This window comes from Lithobates pipiens, unplaced genomic scaffold (genome assembly GCF_037356315.1).
Source record: "Lithobates pipiens isolate NorthernLeopardFrog02 unplaced genomic scaffold, aLitPip1_a1.2 Scaffold_8, whole genome shotgun sequence".
In the NCBI taxonomy this organism is placed as follows: Eukaryota; Metazoa; Chordata; class Amphibia; order Anura; family Ranidae; genus Lithobates; species Lithobates pipiens.
In genome coordinates, this window is record NW_027507903.1 from 489239171 (window position 1) to 489260844 (window position 21674).

The 21674-nt window shown below is 40.2% G+C and overlaps 1 protein-coding gene across 17 annotated transcripts in view; it reads right to left on the bottom strand.

Moving 5' to 3' along the window:
- PPFIBP1 (PPFIB scaffold protein 1) overlaps nt 1-21674 on the bottom strand; it is a 158227-nt gene that overhangs the window by 17672 nt on the left and 118881 nt on the right. For 9 of the 17 annotated variants that reach the window (XM_077469028.1, XM_077469024.1, XM_077469022.1 and 6 more), the window contains 6 exons: nt 20337-20391; nt 19522-19702; nt 15993-16025; nt 8692-8833; nt 8387-8518; nt 1938-2088 (listed from right to left, as the gene is read on the bottom strand). In XM_077469028.1, the coding sequence (XP_077325154.1) occupies nt 1938-2088; nt 8387-8518; nt 8692-8833; nt 15993-16025; nt 19522-19702; nt 20337-20391 (694 nt within the window). The remainder of the gene's footprint in view (nt 1-1937; nt 2089-8386; nt 8519-8691; nt 8834-15992; nt 16026-19521; nt 19703-20336; nt 20392-21674) is intronic. The other 8 variants (XM_077469026.1, XM_077469039.1, XM_077469038.1 and 5 more) reach the window with 3 other exon arrangements.

The following is a 21674-nucleotide window of genomic DNA, read 5'->3' on the forward strand; positions in this document are numbered from 1 at the left end:
CCACTTAAAAAGATGACATGCCTGTAATTGTCATCATAGGTATACCTCAACTATGAGAGACAAAATGTGGAAAGAAATCCAGACAATCACATTGTCTGATTTTTGAAAGAATTTATTTGCAAATTATGGTGGAAAATAAGTATTTGGTCACCTACAAACAAGCAAGATTTATGTCTCACATACTTGTATCTTCAAGAGGTTCCTCTGTCCTCCACTCAGCACCTGTTTGAACTTGTTATCAGTATAAAAGACACCTGTCCACAACCTCAAACAGCCACACTCCAAACTTCACTATGGTGAAGACCAAAGAGCTGTCGAAGGACACCAGAAACAAAATTGTAGATCTGCACCAGCCTGGGAAGACTGAATCTGCAATAGGCAAGCACACTTGGTGTGAAGAAATCAACTGTGGGAGCAATAAATTAGAAAATGGAAGACATACAAGACCACTGATATTCTCCCTCGATCTGGGGCTCCATGCAAAATCTCACCCATGGGGTCAAAATGATCACAAGAACGGCAAGCAAAAATCCTAGAACCACATGGGGGGACCTAGTGAATGACCTGTAGCGAGCTGGGACCAACGTAACAAAGGCTACCATCAGTAACACTACGCTGCCAGGGACTCAGATCCTGCAGCGCCAGAGGTGTCCCCCTGCTTAAGCCAGTACATGTTCGGGCCCATCTGAGGTTCGCTAGAGGGCATTTGGATGTTCCAGAAGAGTATTGGGAGAATGTCATATGGTCAGATGAAACCAAAGTAGAACTGTTTGGTAGAAACGCAATTCGTCGTGTTTGGAGGAGAGAAAATGCCGAGTTGCAAAGAACACCATACCTAACTGTGAAGCATGGGGGTGGCGACATCAAGTTTTGGGGCTGTTTCTCTGCAAAGGGAACAGGACGACTGATCCGTGTACATGAAAGAATGAATGGGGTCATGTATTGTGAAATCTTGAGTGCAAACATCCTCCCATTAGCAAGGGCATTGAAGATGAAACATGGCTGGGTCTTTCAGCCTGACAATGATCCCAAATACACCGCCCAGGCAACGAAGGAGTGGCCTAGCCAGTCTCCAGATCTCAACCCCACAGAAAACCTTTGGAGGGAGTTGAAAGTCTGTGTTGCCCAGCGACAGCCCCAACACATCACTGCTCTAGAGGAGATCTGCATGGAGGAATGGGTCCAACATACAAGCAACAGTGTGCGACAACCTTGTGAAGACTTACAGAAAACGTTTGACCTCTGTCATTGCCAACAAAGGATATATAACATAATATTGAGATTTTTGATATTGACCAAATACTTATTTTCCACCATAATTTGCAAAAAATCTTTCAAAAATCAGACAGACAATGTGATTGTTTGTCTGGATTTATTTCCACATTTTGTCTCTCATAGTTGAGGTATACCTATGACGACAATTACAGGCCTCTCATCTTTTTAAGTGGGAGAACTTGCACAACAGGTGGCTGACTAAATACTTTTTTGCCCCACTGTAGATCCACTTTGCAGAAAATGCCTTTGCAAACCCAAATATTACTTTGTAAAATTGGCACCAATATTGTGCTATTCATAGCCTGTGTGAAGAGCCGAGCTCTGGGGGGGACCCAGCAGGCTCCATCCACCACAGTCTGCTTGCAGAAAACTACAAGATGGGGTGGAGACAGGACCAGTCACCCTGCACAACAAGAGAGCAGCAGTGACCGAACTTTATTACAGGAAGCTCCTACACAGAGGCTATATACTGTATTACTGCACAGATCTGAAGGAATACACATTGGGTTTGATTTACTAAAACGAGAGTACACAATTTGGTGCAGCTGTGCATGGTAACCAATCAGCTTCCAAGTTCAGCTTGTTCAATTAAGCTTTTACAAAACAAAACTTGGAAGCTGGTTGGTTTCTATGCAGAGCTGCACCACTGGGCCTGGCCTCACCTTCTCCAGGTCTTGCTGGGATGCATGCAGTAGTGTTTGCCCTGAGACAATCCATTGTTTGCAGCTGTTAACATAGCTTCCCAGCCCTTGCTCCCTCAGCCAGGTGCATACCTGCTCCTTCGACCACTTGGCAAACGGCGTGTCCAAATCACTGCAGGTTCGAAATAATACACAGTTCATGTTACAGCTTCGTCTTTTAAATGTACAAGGTATTTGATAAAAAGTGGTACTGTGGAATAACTTAAAAGACAGCCCAATACCATAAATTAAAATACATCTCCAATGTGACAAAAAGCCATCCACACTGAGGACTTGTATACCAACATGTTCAATGCATATGGAACATTATGAAAAAAAATATGTCAACCCAGAATTTCAGATTCCTGATAGAGCCTTCTGTACCATGTACTTGTAGGAAAATGTATCCTGTTGTCTTTGTATTGCTTCCTTTGTGTGAAACACCTGGTGATCTTACCAGTCCCTCTGTTTTCCCATTTAAAAAAAAACTGACCACACTAGTCATGTCAGCATGGTGTGGTGAGTTTTCTGACTGTGTTGAGAACTCAGCCTGCTCTCCTCCAATGATCAGACTGGTGCAGACACATCCTCCCCATTTATTGCACTGAAAAAGGTAAGTCCATGCTCCAAGCCATTTAACATCTTAAGCATAGTTAGGCTTGTTGTGTAGAAGGGACACCTGAGGTGTATCTTCCAAGAGTTCCCTAGAGCTCAGTCCTGAACATGCTGGGGTTTTCTTACAATAGCACAGCACCACCTCTAACTGAAGAATGAAGCTCAGATCATTGGTCATTGTTGTACCAAGACCATTTCTGTGTGGCAGAGTGCATGGATTAGAAAACTTAAACTTTTTTTCTGCAGTTAAGACAGTTTACACTCAATCACCTGCCAATATATTTTGACCTCTTTAGGAAAGCAGTGAGATCTCCATAGCATAGTTCTGGTTCTGTTCCTGCCCATTTTGAAGTTTTCAGTGTTCCCAACCACCATGCAGTGTTACCACTTCTTTGGTCTATACAAAGTAAAATAAGTATGGAAGAGTGGAACCCCCCTTGTAATGACAGTGAAAGATATGGAGACTCAGGCAATGAAAGTGCAAAGATCTCAACACCAGATGCATCCTTTAACTATCCCCAAAGCAATTTTAAAATTTGAAGAAACAGGGGTGGTAGGTTGCGCTATGGAGCTTGTATGTAAATATAAAATAAAAATGAAATAAAATAGGTAAGAGCAGCCTCTATTAGTATCCACCTGGTGGGGTGGGGAATGTTAAATAGGGGGTTGCTGTGAATAGATCTGGCGCTATACCTATATGTAAAAGTATGTCTCCAGGGACTTATTGGTAAAATAAATTAAAAGTGTTACTTCCACCTAATATATAAGTGACAAAGTGCAATGTGCTGTTCTGATACAAAGGATGAAAAATGTAAGGAAAGAATATAAGAAATGTATAAATAAAAGTATTTACCACAACAATAGATATTTGCCAGCGTGCTGGCTGTAGAAATATAAATTGAAAATATGTGCAATGGAAGACTCAAATTTGTGGTCACTTGTTAATGCCTTAAACATATAAAGTGCTGGTGCTAGGTCTAATTAATATATTAGTGACAATGAAATATAAATATGAAATATCAACGCAAAATTAACCATGCTAATTAGTTTAAAGTGCATTAATGTGACGGTAAAGTATATACATGCAGCAAGGAAAATATACAATGAATAAGTGATAGATGTCAATACATCAAGTGGAACATGCCAAAAAATGGGAGTGAAAAAAAGAAAAGAGGGAAAAAAAATGGGGAAAAAAGGTAAAAAATAATGTTGGGGAATTAAAGTTTTTAAAAAATTAGTTGAAAGAGACATTAGGGAATTAACAATCAAACCCTCCAAGAAAAAGGGTATTTGGAAGACCATAAAACAGTTGGAAAAAAAGAAAGATATAGTCATAAGACCAGCGGACAAGGGTGGTGGACTGGTCATACTCAATAAAACAGACTACGAACAAGAAATGGCCAATCTTCTGAATATTCCGGACACTTATAAACAATTAAAGAAAAATCCAAAAACGGCATATAAGAATAAACTCAACAGCTATGTCCAGAAAGGCCTAAAGAAAGGGATTCTTAACAAAAAAGAAGCCCAATACTTAATTCCAAAAGCACCAAAAATTCCTGTAATTTACTATGTCCCAAAAATCCACAAGAGCCAAACGCAACCCCCAGGGAGACCCATAGTAAGTGGAATCGACTCCCTTTTCTCAAGACTGGGAGCGTATGTGGATGGTTTTTTACAACCGCTGGTAACCAAAGGAAAATCCTATTTAAGAGACAGCAGACAATTATTGAAGGAACTGGATAATATCAAGATAGATGAAAAGGATTTACTAGTCACTATTGATGTCAATTCTTTATATACTAACATTAAACAGAAAGATGGCCTCAATGCGGTAGAATGGGCCCTCCACAGAAGATCGGATCTAAAACAAGAACAAATAGACTACATACTGGAAGGATTGGACCTGGCGATGAAACATAACCACTTCTGGTACAAAGACAAATACTATGTCCAAACCAAGGGAGTTGCCATGGGGGCCAAATACGCACCCAGCGTAGCAAATTTATTCCTGGATCACTGGGAGGAAGAGCAAATTTATGGAATCCCCAGAGTGAATTTAAAAATGTATAGAAGATACATAGACGACATTTTAATAGTCTGGGGTGGTTCCCAAGAGGAACTAAGGTCCTTTCTGGAAGAAATAAATCATAACATTTATGGCATCACATTCACAGGAAAATGGGACGTACAAAGTATAGACTACCTAGATCTACAAATTTTCAAATCAGAAGGATCACTGGGTACGAAAACTTTCTTTACGGCTACGGACAGAAATGGGTACATACCTACATCAAGCTGCCACCACCCAAGATGGATAGGCAATATACCCAAAGGACAGCTTTTAAGAATATATAGAAACTGCACCAAGAGAGAGGACTTTGACGCACAAGCGGAGGTTATTATTAGGAGATTCACACAGAAGGGATACAAAGAGCCCTATCTCAGAGCCCTCAAAGAAACCATAATGAAAACGGAGAGAAAAAAATTAATAGTGGATAAAACGACCCTTAGGAATAAGAAAAATATAGAAACGGCTTTTTTTACAGGTTTTAATAGACATCACAAACAAATAGAAAAGATCATAAAAAAACATTGGCCAATCCTAAAAACAGATGAAACGTTAAAGAAAATATTACCCAATAATCCCGCTTTTATTTATAAAAAGGCCCCTAATCTAAGAAACAAATTGGTTAAAAACACAATCGACCCCCCACGACACATTAAAATCAGCAAACATCTGAAAGGTTTCTTCAAGTGTGGACAGTGTCTCCCATGTCGTAAAAGCAAAAAAACCCAAAGAAAAACCACTAAATTCATTTCAGCTACTAATGGAAGGGAATTCCTTATAAAAGAACTGATTTCCTGTAAAAGCACGCATGTGACATACGTCATAGAATGCCCGTGTCGCAAACAATATGTAGGAAGAACAACACGGGAACTACATACAAGAATCAGTGAACACATAAAAAATATTAAGAAAGGATACGACAAGCACAGTGTCTCGCGGCATTTTAGGGATTTCCACAATCAGGATCCTAATCAAATGATTTTTTATGCCATTGATAAAGTGAAGGGACACTGGAGAGGAGAAGACATGACTAAAAAAATTTCACAGAACGAAACAAGGTGGATTTTTAATTTAGAAACTTTACATCCAGCAGGAATGAACATAGACCTGGATTTGAATTGTTTTATAACTAATTTTTAATTTAACATTTATTTAAAAATTCCTCCTTTTAATATTTCCAATATTTTTTAAATTTTTAATTTCCAAATCCCAAAAATTTTTTTCTGATAATTCATCCAGATCGAATGTAACTTTATCCACACTATCACCAAAGAGGAAATATATTATTCAGTGTCGAAATTCTGATCGAATATAGTCTATAGCATCTTGGGTCGAATGTTGTCTACTTAATAAACCAATTAATTAATTATTTTAACATCATACGGATGTAACCTCATCCACATCACCATCAAAGAGAAAAATATATACTTTTTTGGGTCGAATTTCGGGTCGAATGTAGCCTGTAGCACTGTGGGTCGAATGTTATCTATTCGACAAACCAATACCCCAACTCCTTATTCTAACATCATACAAAATAAGAAAAATAATAATCATGGAGGGGCATATTTAACCACACATAAGTACCAGGGAATGTACCCTTGAAGCATCTCGCTCTATTCTTTTTACACACATATATATATATATATATATATATATATATATATATATATATATATATATGGATTTATGTAACTTACGTAGTCGGAGAGTTTTAAACATCCCATACTAAGTAAATTTTATTACAATTATTGAATTTTATTTCATCCAATCCTTCAATTTTAATTTTTATCCTTTATTTTTTACCTTACACTTCCAGTTATTTTATCTATTACACACATATATGTCCTTATTTTATTTCATGGCAATTTATGCCCAGATACATTTTATGTTGCTAAGGATTGATAATTCCCATTCACAATACATCTCCTTCCCTCTGTACCATATAACCAAATCTAAATATTACCTGTCCCTAGGTCTTAACTGTCTTTACGATCGGGTATTAATATTTGTGTATTAATTTTTACAGCACGTTTTTTCTATTGTTAATGTTATTTTTATTCTATTTGTACTTTTTACATTCATCCGTAATTTTAATTCTGATTTTAGCACAAAGAATATATGCATAAATATTTAATAGCAAGCAGCCCTGTATGCATAGGTGTATATATATGCTTTGTAGGTCCTGCAAAACCTCCGGTGGGTTAAATTGTAAATAATTGTAAATGATAATAGCAGGAACACAATCACCACCGCGCTTCATTCGATACAAGGGCATTCCCATAGTTAAAATGGCGGCGTTCGCCCGCGCATGCGCGATAGGTGTATTGTGCTCTATATAGAGCGTAAGGTGTGTGAAGATGGCCGCTCCAGATGACGTCCCAGTGACGAAACGCGTAGGGCGTGGCCTATCGAACACACACTTTCAATACAGACGGCGTGGAAGCCGAACGGAACGCTCGCAGCAGCTTCCTTACTTCCTAAACAGCAACTATTTATGCCATTATCTTTATCTAAAATTGTGAGTAGTTTTAAATATTTGTTTAATAAATTAATTTCCATACGGTATCACACTATGGATGGTCCTCTCTTTTAATATATATACTGTGGCACACTCCACCTGGGAATAACGAGGGATCCCCAGCAGCCCACTAGAAGCAAGCCAGAGAGCGACACAATAGCTTATATTGTGAAGGCTGATCCACCCCGGATGGGGTCCTTTTTCTGGTGAGAGTACAACCTAGAAGTGTCCACAATGCATGAAGAATAGATTTGGATTTATCACATCCCTTCCTCTTATCCACGGGACTAACCCCATTAATCGCACTGCACCAGAGACCTTTTGTTCTATTTTATATATATATATTTTTTTTTTTTTTATTAATTTTTTGGACAATATCCAATATTTTTACATTTAATTTTATTTTTATTTTATTTTTTTTACCTTTTTTCCCCATTTTTTTCCCTCTTTTCTTTTTTTCACTCCCATTTTTTGGCATGTTCCACTTGATGTATTGACATCTATCACTTATTCATTGTATATTTTCCTTGCTGCATGTATATACTTTACCGTCACATTAATGCACTTTAAACTAATTAGCATGGTTAATTTTGCGTTGATATTTCATATTTATATTTCATTGTCACTAATATATTAATTAGACCTAGCACCAGCACTTTATATGTTTAAGGCATTAACAAGTGACCACAAATTTGAGTCTTCCATTGCACATATTTTCAATTTATATTTCTACAGCCAGCACGCTGGCAAATATCTATTGTTGTGGTAAATACTTTTATTTATACATTTCTTATATTCTTTCCTTACATTTTTCATCCTTTGTATCAGAACAGCACATTGCACTTTGTCACTTATATATTAGGTGGAAGTAACACTTTTAATTTATTTTACCAATAAGTCCCTGGAGACATACTTTTACATATAGGTATAGCGCCAGATCTATTCACAGCAACCCCCTATTTAATTTTAAAATTTGGTATGGTTCATGGCCTATTTGTCCCTGCACAGACCTGATTGCTTGACCAAGTTCTCTGGACCTGTCCAATCTTGGCCTAGTAGTAGACCTGGTCCCTCACTTTCAGATGTATAAAGATATACAAAACGCATACAAAAGAAAGAAAACATTTCTCATGGAGCCAAAACTACCATATCCTTGCATTAATGTCAAAACCCTTTTATATCTCAGTAAGGATTCACAGGAAGGCTATTATATGTCCCCATACAGACCTGTGTGCTTGACCAAGATCTCTGGACCAGCCCAATCTTGGCCCAGCAGTGGACCTAGTCCCTCCCCTCTTGAACTCCTCCTCTGGGAAGTCATCGTCTTGGTTTAAAGTAGTAGACTGACTCCTCTTTAGCCTGGAAAAAATGAAAATAAAATATAGAACAAGCCAATCTTGCAGTTCAAGTTTATCACAGTTTATAGGAGAAATATGCCTGGTTCCATGGTCAAGCACAGTTTATAGAAGACAAGTAGACAGTTCCATGATCAGTTTATATAAATGACAATCACTGCTACAAAGTTCAGTTACCTCCCGAACAGCTTTTTGATTCCCCGAGGCTTCTTTTTGGAATCTGGTGAAGATGGAGAACTATGGGTGCTTCCTGCATCTGGTGAACGAGGGGAGGAAACAGCCAAGTCCAAGGCATCCGCAGACCCCTTCTCTGTATCTGCTGTGAGAATTTAACACTATATCAGTTTCAACTATAACCCAGAATGTCACACATTTTCTAGAATAATTGCTCATAAATGAAGTATTTCCTGTAAACAGACAGTTCCTTATCTAGTATCCTGGGAAGTTGGGGCTTATGTTTACATGTTCTGGCTTCTGAAGCTCTGCCTGTCCCTAGTGTAGTGTACAGTGGTGATATAGCGGGAGGAGGGCCCCACACCAGGCTTCTCATTAACTGCAAACCAGCCCAACCGGACTAGGGTGAGCACCAGGGACAGCTTCAGGAACTGCAAAGTCTAAACAGAAGTATTGTAATGCAGGAACATGGATTCTTTGAGGTTCAGAATTATATCTAAAAATATTTACAGAAAACAAAGAAGCGTTGCAAACTACCTCCTACCTCTTCCATTGTACAGCTTACATTCAAGCTTGTTACCAGACCTCCACACGTGTTGATTCAATGTCTTCAATGCCAGGAGCCATAAATGGTGACTTCTATGCTGCAAAGCACTTGTGTAAACCTAACAGACAGCAAACTGCTGGAATAAGGAAGCCCCTTAACTTGGCTCCAGTATAGACTGCACATGTCTCTTGACCACATCCGACCACAAACAAAGTAGGATTCAGGGAGTCTTCTCAGTGTACATTCTGCCCTACACAGTTGGCTGTCTTGAAGAATCTGATTTGGATGGATAGGCAGAGCATTTGTTATCTCTAGTGAATACACGAGAGTAGTGCAACATATTCATAATTTATGGCTCTTGGCAGCAAATGCTTTGAATTAAGCAGGTCTCTGGAGCAGGTGCCATTCTTTTTCTCAGTCCTGGTCTGCAGAACCAGTGCAGACAGCAAACAGGGTACACCAGCCAGGGCCTGTGTTGACAGCCCCTCATAACTCATAAGGCAGCGGTATGAGATTAGACTTGCAAAGCTTTTTGGTATTTATAGATTAAGTCAAACTAAAATGTTTCAAATTTATGGAGCTGATAACCTGTAACAAAATGTATGTATTCTTAAAATAAGGGGTGACTGTTAAGATTTGTGGTAAATATAAACATTTTCAGCTCAGTACCATGTTTCCCCGAAAATAAGACCGGGTCTTATTCATTTTGGTTACAGAAGACCCACTAGGGCTTATTGTCAGGGGATGTCTTATTTATTTACGATATGTACATTAACCACTTAAGGACCATCTCATGCCGATATACATCGGCAGAATGGCACGGCTGGGCACAATCACGCACCTGTACATGGCTCTTTAAGTGCCCAGCCCTGGGTTGGGAGCACGCCACCGGCGGTGCGCTCTCGACCTGGTCCTGAGGTCCGTGACCGGGTCACAGAGCTGAAGAACGAGGAGAGGTCTGTGTAAAGAAACCTCTCCCCGTGCTTCCTAGTGTGGCTGTCACCGATCGTCTGTTCCCTTTCATAGGGAAAGACGATCAGTGACGTCACATACCAGGCCAAGCCCCCTACAATATTAAAAAAAAAAACACACATAACGTCACACATAATCCCTACACTGCCCCCTAGTGGTTAACTCCTTCACTGCCAGTGTCATTTACACAGGAATCAGTGCATTTAACCACTTGGGTACCGCGCTATTGCAAAATGACGGCAATAGCGCGGACCCACATTTCCGGGACTACGTCTATTGACGTCATCCCGGATACGAGCGGCCTGCGCGCCCCGAGGGGCGCGCGCGGCGCGCTCTGTGATCGGCGAGTCCGTGAGACTCGCCTGATCACCGATCCGTGTAAGGGGTCGATCCCGACCCCTTATCACGTGATCAGCTGTCAGCCAATGACAGCTGATCATGTGATAAAACGGAGCCGGTAATCGGCTAGTATTCCTCCTCGCGCTGACAGCGCGAGGAGAAAAAAAAAAAGCCGATCGCCGCCGGCCGTGTTCGGGACATCAGTCCCGATCACGGCCAGCAATTTAAACGGACACCTGCCCCCTGCCAGTGCCCACCTGCCACCCGCAGTGCCATCCTGAAATAAAGTAAGTGCCCCCCTGTCAGTGCCACCCAGCAGTGCCCATAGTGCCCACAGTGCCACCCAGCAGTGCCCACAGTGCCACCCAGCAGTGCCCACAGTGCCACCCAGCAGTGCCCACAGTGCCACCCACAGTGCCACCCAGCAGTGCCACCCACAGTGCCACACAAAATCTGCCTCAAAGGTGCTGCACCCCAGTGCCGCCCATCAGTGCCCAGCAGTGCCGCCCATCAGTGCCCAGCAGTGCTGCCCATCAGTGCCCAGCAGTGCTGCCCATCAGTGCCCAGCAGTGCCACCTATCAGAGCCACCTATCAGTGCCACCTATCAGTGCCACCTATCAGTGCCACCTATCTGTGGTACCTATCAGTGCCCATCCGTGCCACCCATCCGTGCCACTTATCCATGCCACCCATCCGTGCCATCTTATCTGTGCCCATCTTTGCCCATCAGTGCCGCCTTATCTGTGCCTATTAGTGCCGCCTTAACTATGCCTATCAGTGCCCACCAATGCAGCCCATCAGTGCCCACCAATGCAGCCCATCAGTGCCCACCAATGCAGCCTATCAGTGCCGCCTAATCAGCGCACTTCAATGAAGGAGAAAAATGACCCGTTTGCAAAATTTTATAACAAACTATTAAAACATGATTTTTTTTTTTTTGCATCTTTTTTTGTTTGTTTAGCAAAAAATAAAACTCCGAGCTGTAACTAAATACCACCAAAAGAAAGCTCTATTTGTGGGAAAAAAATGATAAAAATTTCATTTGGGTACAGTGTTGTATGCCCGCGCAATTGTCATTCAAAGTGCATCAGCGCTGAAAGCTGAAAATTGGTCTGGGACTGAGGGGGGTTTAAGTGCCCAGTAAGCAAGTGGTTAAATAGCATTGATTGCTGTATAAATGACAATGGTCCCAAAGATGTGTCAAAAATGTCCGATGTGTCCACCATGTCGCAGTCACAATAAATAAAAAAAATTTAAAAAAGCGCCTATCGCCGCCATTACCAGTTAAAAAAAAAAAAAAAAGTTATAAAAATGCTAGAAAACTATACCCTAGATTGTAAACGCTATAACTTTTGCGCAAACCAATCAATTGCTAATTGCGTTTTTTTAACCAAAAATATGTAGATGAATATGTATTGGCCTGAACTGAGAAAAAAATGTTTTTATATATTTTTTGCGGATATTTATTATAGCAAAAAGTAAAAAATATAGCATTTTTTTCAAAATTGTCGCTCTATTTTTGTTTATAGCGCAAAAACTAAAAACCGCAGAGGTGATAAAATACCACCAAAAGAAAGCTCTATTTGTGGGAAAAAAGGACGCCAATTTTGTTTGGGAGCCATGTTGCACGACCATGCAATTGTCAGTTAAAGCGACGTAGTGCCGAATCACAAAAAGGGGCCTGGTCCTTTGGCTGCAAATTGGTCCGGGGCTTAAGTGGTCAAACTACTTTAACAAAAAATTAAAATCCTGTTCCTTTAAAGCACGATAGACAACACAGTGTTTGTGCTGTGTCATTTATCCATCTCTATTTTCTAAAAAACCTGTTAAAATCTAAAAATTCTGTGTCCTGTGTCCTCCGTCTCTGGGTGGGAGGAAAAGAGAAGAGCTAAGATCCCGACTGACGTCAGCCCGCTCCGTGCACAGAAGAGGAAGGGGCAGCAGATGTCAGCTGGGAGGAGAGAAGAGGACCTCTGGTGGGTCAGTGGTGGGTTTAAACTTTTTTTTTTTAATACAGCAGCAAACAGACACTGGCCCATGTTTACAAAATTAATTATAGGATTTGTAATGAGATTTACTAGGGCTTATTTTCGGGGTAGGGCTTATATTTCAGCCCACCTTGATAATCAAGATAGATCTTACTTTCGGGGTAGGGCTTATTTTCGGGGAAACACGGTAGCAACCAATTAAATCTTGGAAGAAAGTTCAATGGTGCTAAAATAGTAAAGGAAGCAGATAACTGGCTGCTCTGGGAATCTAGCACAACTTTTTTGCTAGCTGCATAAAGGACCGAATATATAGAAATTCCCTTACCTTTTGATCCTCACCAGCAACAATTACAACAAACCCTTAATTAATATTATTATGTTTCTTAGCAAGTTGTGAGTTAATAAAGGCACCAAAAACTACAACTATAAGGAGGTCAGATAGAGAGAGTCAGGAGATTCTGTGAAATGGATACATGGAATGAAAATGCTTAAAGTGGAAGTCCATGCAAAAAACAAAAAATTCCTGCATCTAAAGCCACCATCATTCTAACGCTAACACTATCCTCTCTAGCCCTGAAAAGAAAAAATGTGTATACCGCAAATACTTTTTCTGAAGCCGATCTGACCCAATCTCCAGCGGCGGAAGCTCTGGTCTCACGCTGAGCTGTCAGCTGAGTCTTCAGAAAACACGTCCGTCAACGGAAGCCCTATAGTAACTATGGGGGACATCATTTCCATTAATTTCACAGCCGTTGTCAGACCTGTACTCAGCAGAGCTTCCGCCGCTGGAGATCGGGTTGAACCAGCTTCAGAAAAGGTATGTATAGCTATTTTATCTTTACAGGGCTAGAGAGGTTAGTGTTAGAAAGTTGGTGGCTATAGATGCAGTGATTTTTCACTTTAATATCACCACTATATGTTATATTTCTTCATGACACTCAGAAAGAAAAAGCATTTATCGGGTAATAGGATAACTTTAAATCTCTCTTGCTGAGCTCCAAATAAAATTAGCGTTATATTTACAAAACCAGCATTGGACAAATTTGGTGAATCAAGTAGCCAACGCCAAAAATGGCTCCTTTTCTCTGACTTATTCTACAGTTGCCAAAGGAAGATGCTTTTAAATGGCCTTATACCAGAGATCTGGGCAGCTTTGGAATTCAACACAAGTTTGTCCATTCTTGAGTCAAATTAAACAGGTACCATTGCCCAGCAAATCGATTTGTAAACCTGCTAAATCCAGCAAATCAATGTTCATCTTTATTGGCGAATAAGGAGTTCACCTAAATATGCATTTTTCTCATCTGTGAAGAAGCCCCAAATGAATCTAGGAAATCAAGTTTAAAAAATGCGCCATCTGCTGCAGATTGACCACATGTGAACTGTGTACATTGAGGCGAGATGAAAATTCATGATCCCCAAAAAAAGATGAGCTTTGCCAAATTTATCCAATTTTGCATATGGATTTAACCTTTACACGCAGCCAAAAAGGTTGGTTCTGTATCCCAGTAAAGGGTTAGCTCTAGAAACTGGACATAAAAATCCATTATTACTCTGTAAAGTGAACCAGTGACATCAAAGGACAGTCGAAAGCACAGGTGTGGCATTGGATGATGTCCCTAAGTGCAGCTTCAAGCCCAAATATGCTGGACACCTCAGAGTTACCTTCTCTTGGGGGAAAAACAATAGCAAATGGACAAAGTTTCTGATCTGGTTGACATCATGGGGTGGATTTACTAAAACCGGAGAGTGCAAAATCTGGTGCAGCTCTGTATAGAAACCAAATTATCTTCCCGTTTTTTTTTTTTTTTGTCAAAGCTTAATTCAACAAGCTGACATTAGAAGCCAACTGGCTACCATGCACAGCTGCACCAGATTTTGCACTCTCCAGTTTTAGTAAATCAACCTTCATTTGTCTATGGCATTCATAACCAAACCGGATCTCAATTTACTTCATTCAGACCAACGGAAGATAAATTCTGGATTTTTTTTTTACCAGTTTTTAAACATTTGACTGTTGATTAAGTCCCACGGACATAAAAAAAAACAATAATCTGCAATTTCAATGTTCACACAGGTCACATTACATTACAATAACAACAAATCACAAATATCTTCAAGGTTAACTCCATCAAAAACTGAGAACTCAAGTTCTGGGTGGTTTAAAGAACCCCATTTAAAGTGGAACTATAGGAAATAAAAAAGGAGATTTATGATGCAGTCTATATTAACACAGCAGTTTTATTTTTTGAGTCCTCCTATGGCGTATTTCTACCAGTAGATCATTTATTTTTCACCTTTCTTTAACAGGCCAAGCTGTGCAGAAAAAGTGAAAGTTACAGGGATTGGGACAAACCATATAACACTAATCAGGAGGTCCTGCAAAAGTCAGCTTTAATTCACATGGTTTAAACTTTTTTTTTTCCCCATAGAAAACAAAATGTTGCGGTAAAAAAAAAAAAAAAAAAAAAAAAAAACAGATGTAGTTGAGCTTTAAATTTGTCACTTACATTTCATTTGAAATGAGTTGTCCACAGGGTAACACTGGAATGCAATTTTAATGCAAAACAATCAGCGCTGTCACCCTGTTACAAGAAGTGGGAAAATAAAACTGATGTACTGCAGTTGCAACGGGTAAAAAAAAAAAATATATATATATATATATATATATATATTGGAGGGGGTCTCAAAAACTCAAACGGATATAAAAAGGTTGACAAACTGCATCATTTTCAATTTTGCCTATAGTTCCATTTTAAGTCTATTGGAGACTGCAACAGCAAGCTTCCTGTGCTTTGCATATCGTCACTCTTCAATGAGACCATAGTGAGTGCATACACAGCCAGACTCCCAAATTAATTAATATTTTTTTCTATATTGAAGAGTGTCAAATAGAGGGTAAAACACAAAAAATGTAGGTAAGGGTAATTGTTTAAATCTCCAAAAGACTAAAAGAAATTGCACACCAACACACTAAGGTAACGTACCTGTGTTGCGCTACAAAAAAAGGGTAATGTCTGAATATTGGCACATCAGTGTTTGCTGACAGCCCATTCATTTCAATTTTCTGCCTTAACACAACACGTGTTAACATACCCCCAAAGAAATGTAAATGGGCCCAACCACACAAAAAAGGGAACATCAGTTTTTGGTGGAACTCCCCTAAAAGCGACACATTTTACAAATACACAACAACTCAGCAAATTCTCATATTGGACACAGGATGGAGCTATATTAGCTGAGCAGCTAGGCATGTAAGTGTACTACTATTTACTACTAATATCAATATTAGCTGAAGGCTTCAAAACATACACACATTAGTGATGGGGTAGGGGTGGTTCGATTTTCTAGTTGGGTTTTAGCTAGGCGGCAAAACGAAAGGGTTAAGGGATACAATAATAGGAACACAGCACAGAGGGTTGTTTTTTTTGTTTGGAGACATGCAGTTTTACTATACCTAAAGTGGGGGCGCTGGCACTTCGGCTGCGATCTTCAAAATTCCATTAAGTGCACAAAATCATTATGCAGCCCAGAGGAAGAGAGAGTTTGTAGAAAGAAGTTTATTAATACTGAAAGAGAACAGTAGGGGGAGCAAGAGACACAGACACATACAAGAATCCTTTGCCTATCCAGGGTTGTAGGATGTGTAACTGGCTGTACCGACCAATCAAAAAACAATCAGATTCAAACAGCCATGGAAAATTACAAAGAACGTTTGAATCAAATTTTGGGCTGCTGGCAATACAAGTTTTCTACATAAATCCCTAAGAAGAAGCACAGGAGGAGACAGGTAATTTAATGTGAACACAGCTCTGTTCTCCCCATTTGAATAAGAATGGTAAAAAAGGTATGTGAAGTCTTCATTTTCCCTTTTCCTTTGAAAGCATCTACAGTGCTTGGAAAAAGTATTCATACCCCTTGAAATTTTCCACATTTGTCATGTTACAACCAAAAAACAAACGTATTACATTAGCATTTTATGTCATAGACCAACACAAAGTGGCACATAATTATAAAGTAGAAGGAAAATTCTAAATGGTTTTCAACATTTTTTACAAATAAATATGTGAAAAGTGTGGTGTGCATTTGTATTCAGCCCCCCTGAATCAATACTTTGTAGAACCACCTTTCGCTGCAATTACAGCTGCAAGTCTTTTTGGGTATCTCTCTACCAGGTTTTCACATAGAGCGTGACATTTTTGCCCATTCTTCTTTGCAAAGTAGTTCAAGCTCTGTCAGATTGGATGAAGAGAGTCTGTGAACAGCAATTTTCAAGTCTTGCCACAAATTCTCAATTGGATTTAGGGCTAGATTTTGACTGGGCCATTCTTACACATGAATATGTTTTGATCTAAACCAGGGGTCTTCATAGTACGGCCCTCCAGTTGTTCAGGAACTACAGTTCCCATCATGCCTAGTCATGTCTGTGAATGTCAAAGTTTTACAATGCCTAATGGGATGTGTAGTTCCACAACAGCTGGAGGGCTGTAGTTTGAAGATCCCTGATCTAAACCATTCCATTGTAGCTCTGGCTGTATGTTTAGGGTAGCTGTCCTGCTGGAAGGTGAACCTGCAGACTAACAGGTTTTCTTCTAAGATTGCCCTGTATTTGGCTCCAGCCATCTTCACATCAACTCTGACCAGTTTCCCTGTCTCTGCTGAAGAAAAGCATCCCCACAACATGATGCTGCAACCACCATGTTTCATGGTGGGGATGGTGTGTTCAGGGTGATGTGCAGTGTTCGTTTTCTGCCACACATAGCATTTTGCTTTTAGGCCAAAAAGTTACATTTTGCTCTCATCTGACCAGAGCACCTTCTTCCACATTTCCACATTTGCCGTGTCCCCCACATTGCTTCTCACAAACTGCAAAGGGACTTCTTTTTGGCTTTCTTTCTACAATGGCTATGGGTCTCTTGGCTGCTTCTCTGATTAATGTTCTCCTTGCCCAGATGTCTTGGTAGGTTTGCAGTTGTGCCATACTCTTTCCATTTTCGGATGATGGTCAGTGCTCCATGAGATGTTCAAAGCTTGGGATATTTTTTTTTTTTTTAAAACCTAACCCTGCTTTAAATTTCTCCACAACTGTTTACCTGACCTGTCTGGTGTGTTCCTTGGCCTTCATGCTGCTGCTTGCTCACTATGGTTCTCTAAAAAACCTCTGAGGGCTTCACAGAACAGCTGTATTTATATCTGAGTTCTGAAGGCAATTGGTTCCACTAGATTTTAGTTAGGGGTATCAGAGTAAAGGGGGCTAAATACAAATGCACGTCACACTTTTTGGATATTTGTAAAACCATTTATCATGTCCCTTTGACTTCACAATTATGTGCCACTTTGTGTTGGTCTATCACATAAAATCCCAATAAAATACATTCACGTTTTTGGTTGTAACATGACAAAATTTGGAAAATTTCAAGAGGTATGAACACCTTTTTCAAGACACTGTATAGCCCAAGTAAGAAAAGCATGTCCCTTGCCAGCATGTTACAGGCATGGACCTGTGTTCCATGTGGAAGCAGGGGTCTCTGCATGTCACAGCTGGCACTCTCTAATCAGCAAGCATGAGGCTCGTCTGACCGATAAGCTGTACCGGGACTCGGCAGAAACTATCCTTCTCTGCGGTATTCTAACAGGGGACAGGCCTTTCTTAATCAGGCTATGGCTGCTTCCTAAATAGAACTGTAAGATTTTAAATGTCTTAAGTTTTGCTGCACCTGTAATGTATTTAGCAGATTTGGGCTTTAAGATAGAGGAATTAAATATAGGGTACTATTAGAAATACTGAACCCACTGCATACAGTACATTTCCTTAAAATGAAAAAAAGTGTAGCTATTGTGCAATTAAAAAAAACCCACTTTACTAGTGTTATATAAAAATAAAAAAATGTTCTCCTGACATTGTAAAGGGTTAATAATTACATGACTGATGTCTAGACAAGGTACATGAGGCTGAAGAATCTCATGAACCTGACATTTGAAGGAATGCTGCCTGATCTTTATTGTGGATCACAGTAAAACACGCCATCTATACCGTAAAATGTGCCGAATAAAGAAAAGAAAAGCAGAAGTGTGTGTGTCATACAGTAATGGAAGTATGGTACAGAATATGACTTGGCCAAAAACACACTATAGCTGCCATGTAAAGACTGCATTGGATGTAGGATGAACCAGCTCTGGAGTGTAATTAGAGGCTTGCTGTCAGAATATGTGAACACTAGGGTTGTCCCGATACCACTTTTTTTCCCAAGTACTCACGATACCGATTCTTGTTTTTAATGTTATGTGACAGTTTTCAAAGCACAATACAGATTAGGTGGCACGGATATGCAGCACTGATAGATGGCTGGCATTGACCGGTGGCTGGCACTGATGGGCATTGGGCACTGATGGGCTGGCAACTGTCTTGCCATGGGGAAAGGCTGCTGCGATGCCCATCTTAGTACTCCTTGCACTCAGCCGCATTAAAAGCAGCAGTGGCCATCTTGTTACACCCAGCCCAAACTATATAGGCTGGGTGTAATAAGATGTCTGCTGCTGGCTTACTGCAGCCGAGTGCAGAGCGTACCAAGATGGGCGTCGGGATGTCCGCCCGCTGACTTCCGGTTGCGCCGAGTCGCTTAATCCTCTGTCCCAGGTATCGGATCAGGCATCAGGAGCATTTATGTGAGTACAAGTAAGCGTGCAAATGCTCAGTATTGGTCCCAATACCGATACTAAGATTGGTATCGAGACAACCCTAGTGAACACCCTTTTACATCACGGACCATTTGCGTAAGAAGGCAATTCTCCACAAAGATGGAGTTAGAGCTACCGGTTTCTACAAAAACCAAACCAGACGACGAGGAGGTGTTTTGTCATACTTGCTTACACGTTTTCTTCTCTGGACTATTCCCAGGGAAATTGTGAAGACAAGTCTCAGTAAACACCAAACCCACTCAGTCGTTAGGCTGGAAGTTTTACAGGAAACACAGATAGTAGCCTACCTAGATTGGGTGTGCTGGCAGTTTTCTTGGTGTTGCTTTTAAGCTTGAAGAACCCACGGCCGAATGATGACCTGGCTTTACGGGTGCCAAAGACCTCCTCTTCCCCTCCTGTGCTGGTGCTGTGTCCGGGGGGTCTCGGCGGGAGGGTCTCAAACTTTCCAGAATCTGGGGAAGCCGCCTTCTAAGAGGCAAATCAATGAAATAAAATTATTACAGATGTCCCTGTGAAAATGCAGTTTCACCAGTTTTCTTTCAGTGCATAGAGGGATACGGAGAGGTCTTCTCTGTACATTTCTCATCACATGTTCAGGAACGTACATCAACTTGTAGAAATATTAAATTTAAAAAAAGAAAAAAAGGAGGAAGAAGAGACAACCCCCTCCTCAAACCAACCTATAACAACAACCCCTCATTTGCTTTGGCAATTCTATAATGTTATTTGAGACTCCCAAAAAAGCTTATGTGAACTGAAAGAGAAGAGACAGTGAAAAGGAAGGGAATGGAAAGAGATGATACAGAAATAAAAATAACAGGAAAAAATAAAAGCAAAGAAAAGGAACAGAAGAGTCACAGAAAGAAAAAAAAAAAAAATTGAGAAATGACTGATCAATAAAATCAGAAAAAAAAAATAATAAAAAAAAAAGCAAAAATTACTTTGGTCCTCATAATGAAAGTTAAAGCCTTGTTATTAGGAGCTATCAAACAGTTTCTTTCTCAGTTTCTAATCTGGAAACTTAAACCACAGAATCTGATTGGCTGCTGTGGGTAGTCACAAGGCCCTCTGTGCATATCCCATTGGATTAAAGAATTCTCACCTTTTCAGGCGTCTTCTTCAGGTTGTCTAAACTGCTCGATTTATGTATAGGAGATCTGAAAGAAAGAGAATTGCAGGTAGAAAAGTGACCCCTTACATGGTTATTCATTTATACCTCACCATACACAAGTTTCCTCTAAGAGTCAAGATAGCCGTGAGAATTATGCTGATCAAAAACGTAAAGCTGAACTCCAGGCAAACCATGCAATATTTGCCCACTCTATTTTGCAAAAATACTCCAAATCTCTCAGATTATGAGGGCATCTCCTGTGAACAACCCTCTTCAGCTCAACCCACAGATTTTTAATCGGATTCAGGTCTGGGCCATTCCAAAACTTTAATCTTCTGGTGAAGCCATTCCTTTGTTGATTTGGATGTATGCTTTGGGTCGCTGTTATGCTGAAAGATGAAGTTCCTTTCCACGTTCAGCTTTCTAGCAGAAGCCTGAAGGTTCTGTGCCAATATTGACCGATATTTGGAACTGAAGAAAAACTGAAGCTGAAGAAAAACAGCCCCAAAGCAGGATGCTGCCACCACCATGCTTCACTGTGTGTATGGTGTTTTTTTTTGGCGAGGTGCAGTGTTTTTTTGCATCAAACATATCTTTTGGAATTATAGCCAAAAATGTCAACCTTGGTTTTATCGGATCATAACACATTTTTTCACATGCTTTTGAGAGACTTCGGATGTGTTTTTGAAAAACTTAGCTGGGCTTGGATGTTTTTTTTTGTAAGAAAAGCCTTCCATCTTGCCACTCTACCCGATAGCCCAGACATATGAAGACTACAGGAGATTGTTGTCACACAGCCAGTACTTGCCAGATATTCCTGCAGTTCCTTTAATGTTGCTGTAGGCCTCCTGGCAGCCTCCCTGACCAGTTTTCTTCTCGTCTTTTCAGACGGGGACTTCCAGTTCTTGGTAATGTTACTGTTGTGCCATATTTTCTCCACTTGATAACGGTCTTCACGGTCTTCCATGGTATGTCTAATGCCTTGGAAATTCTTCTGCATCTTTCTCCTGCCTGATACCTTTTAACAATGAGATTCCTCTGATGCTTTGGAAACTCTCTGCGGATCATGACTTTTGTTGTAGGATGCGACTAAGAAAATGTCAGGAAAGACCTACTAGACCAGCTGAACTTTATTTGGAGTTTAATCAGAGGCATTTTAAATGATGGCAGGTGTGTACTGACTCATATTTAACATAAGTTAAATGCGATTGCCTAATTCTGAACACAGCTACATCCCCAGTTATAAGAGGGTGTGCACACTTATGCAACAAATGCATTTATTTTTACTTCCCTCCCTAAAAGATTTCAATTTGTTTTTCAATTGGTTTG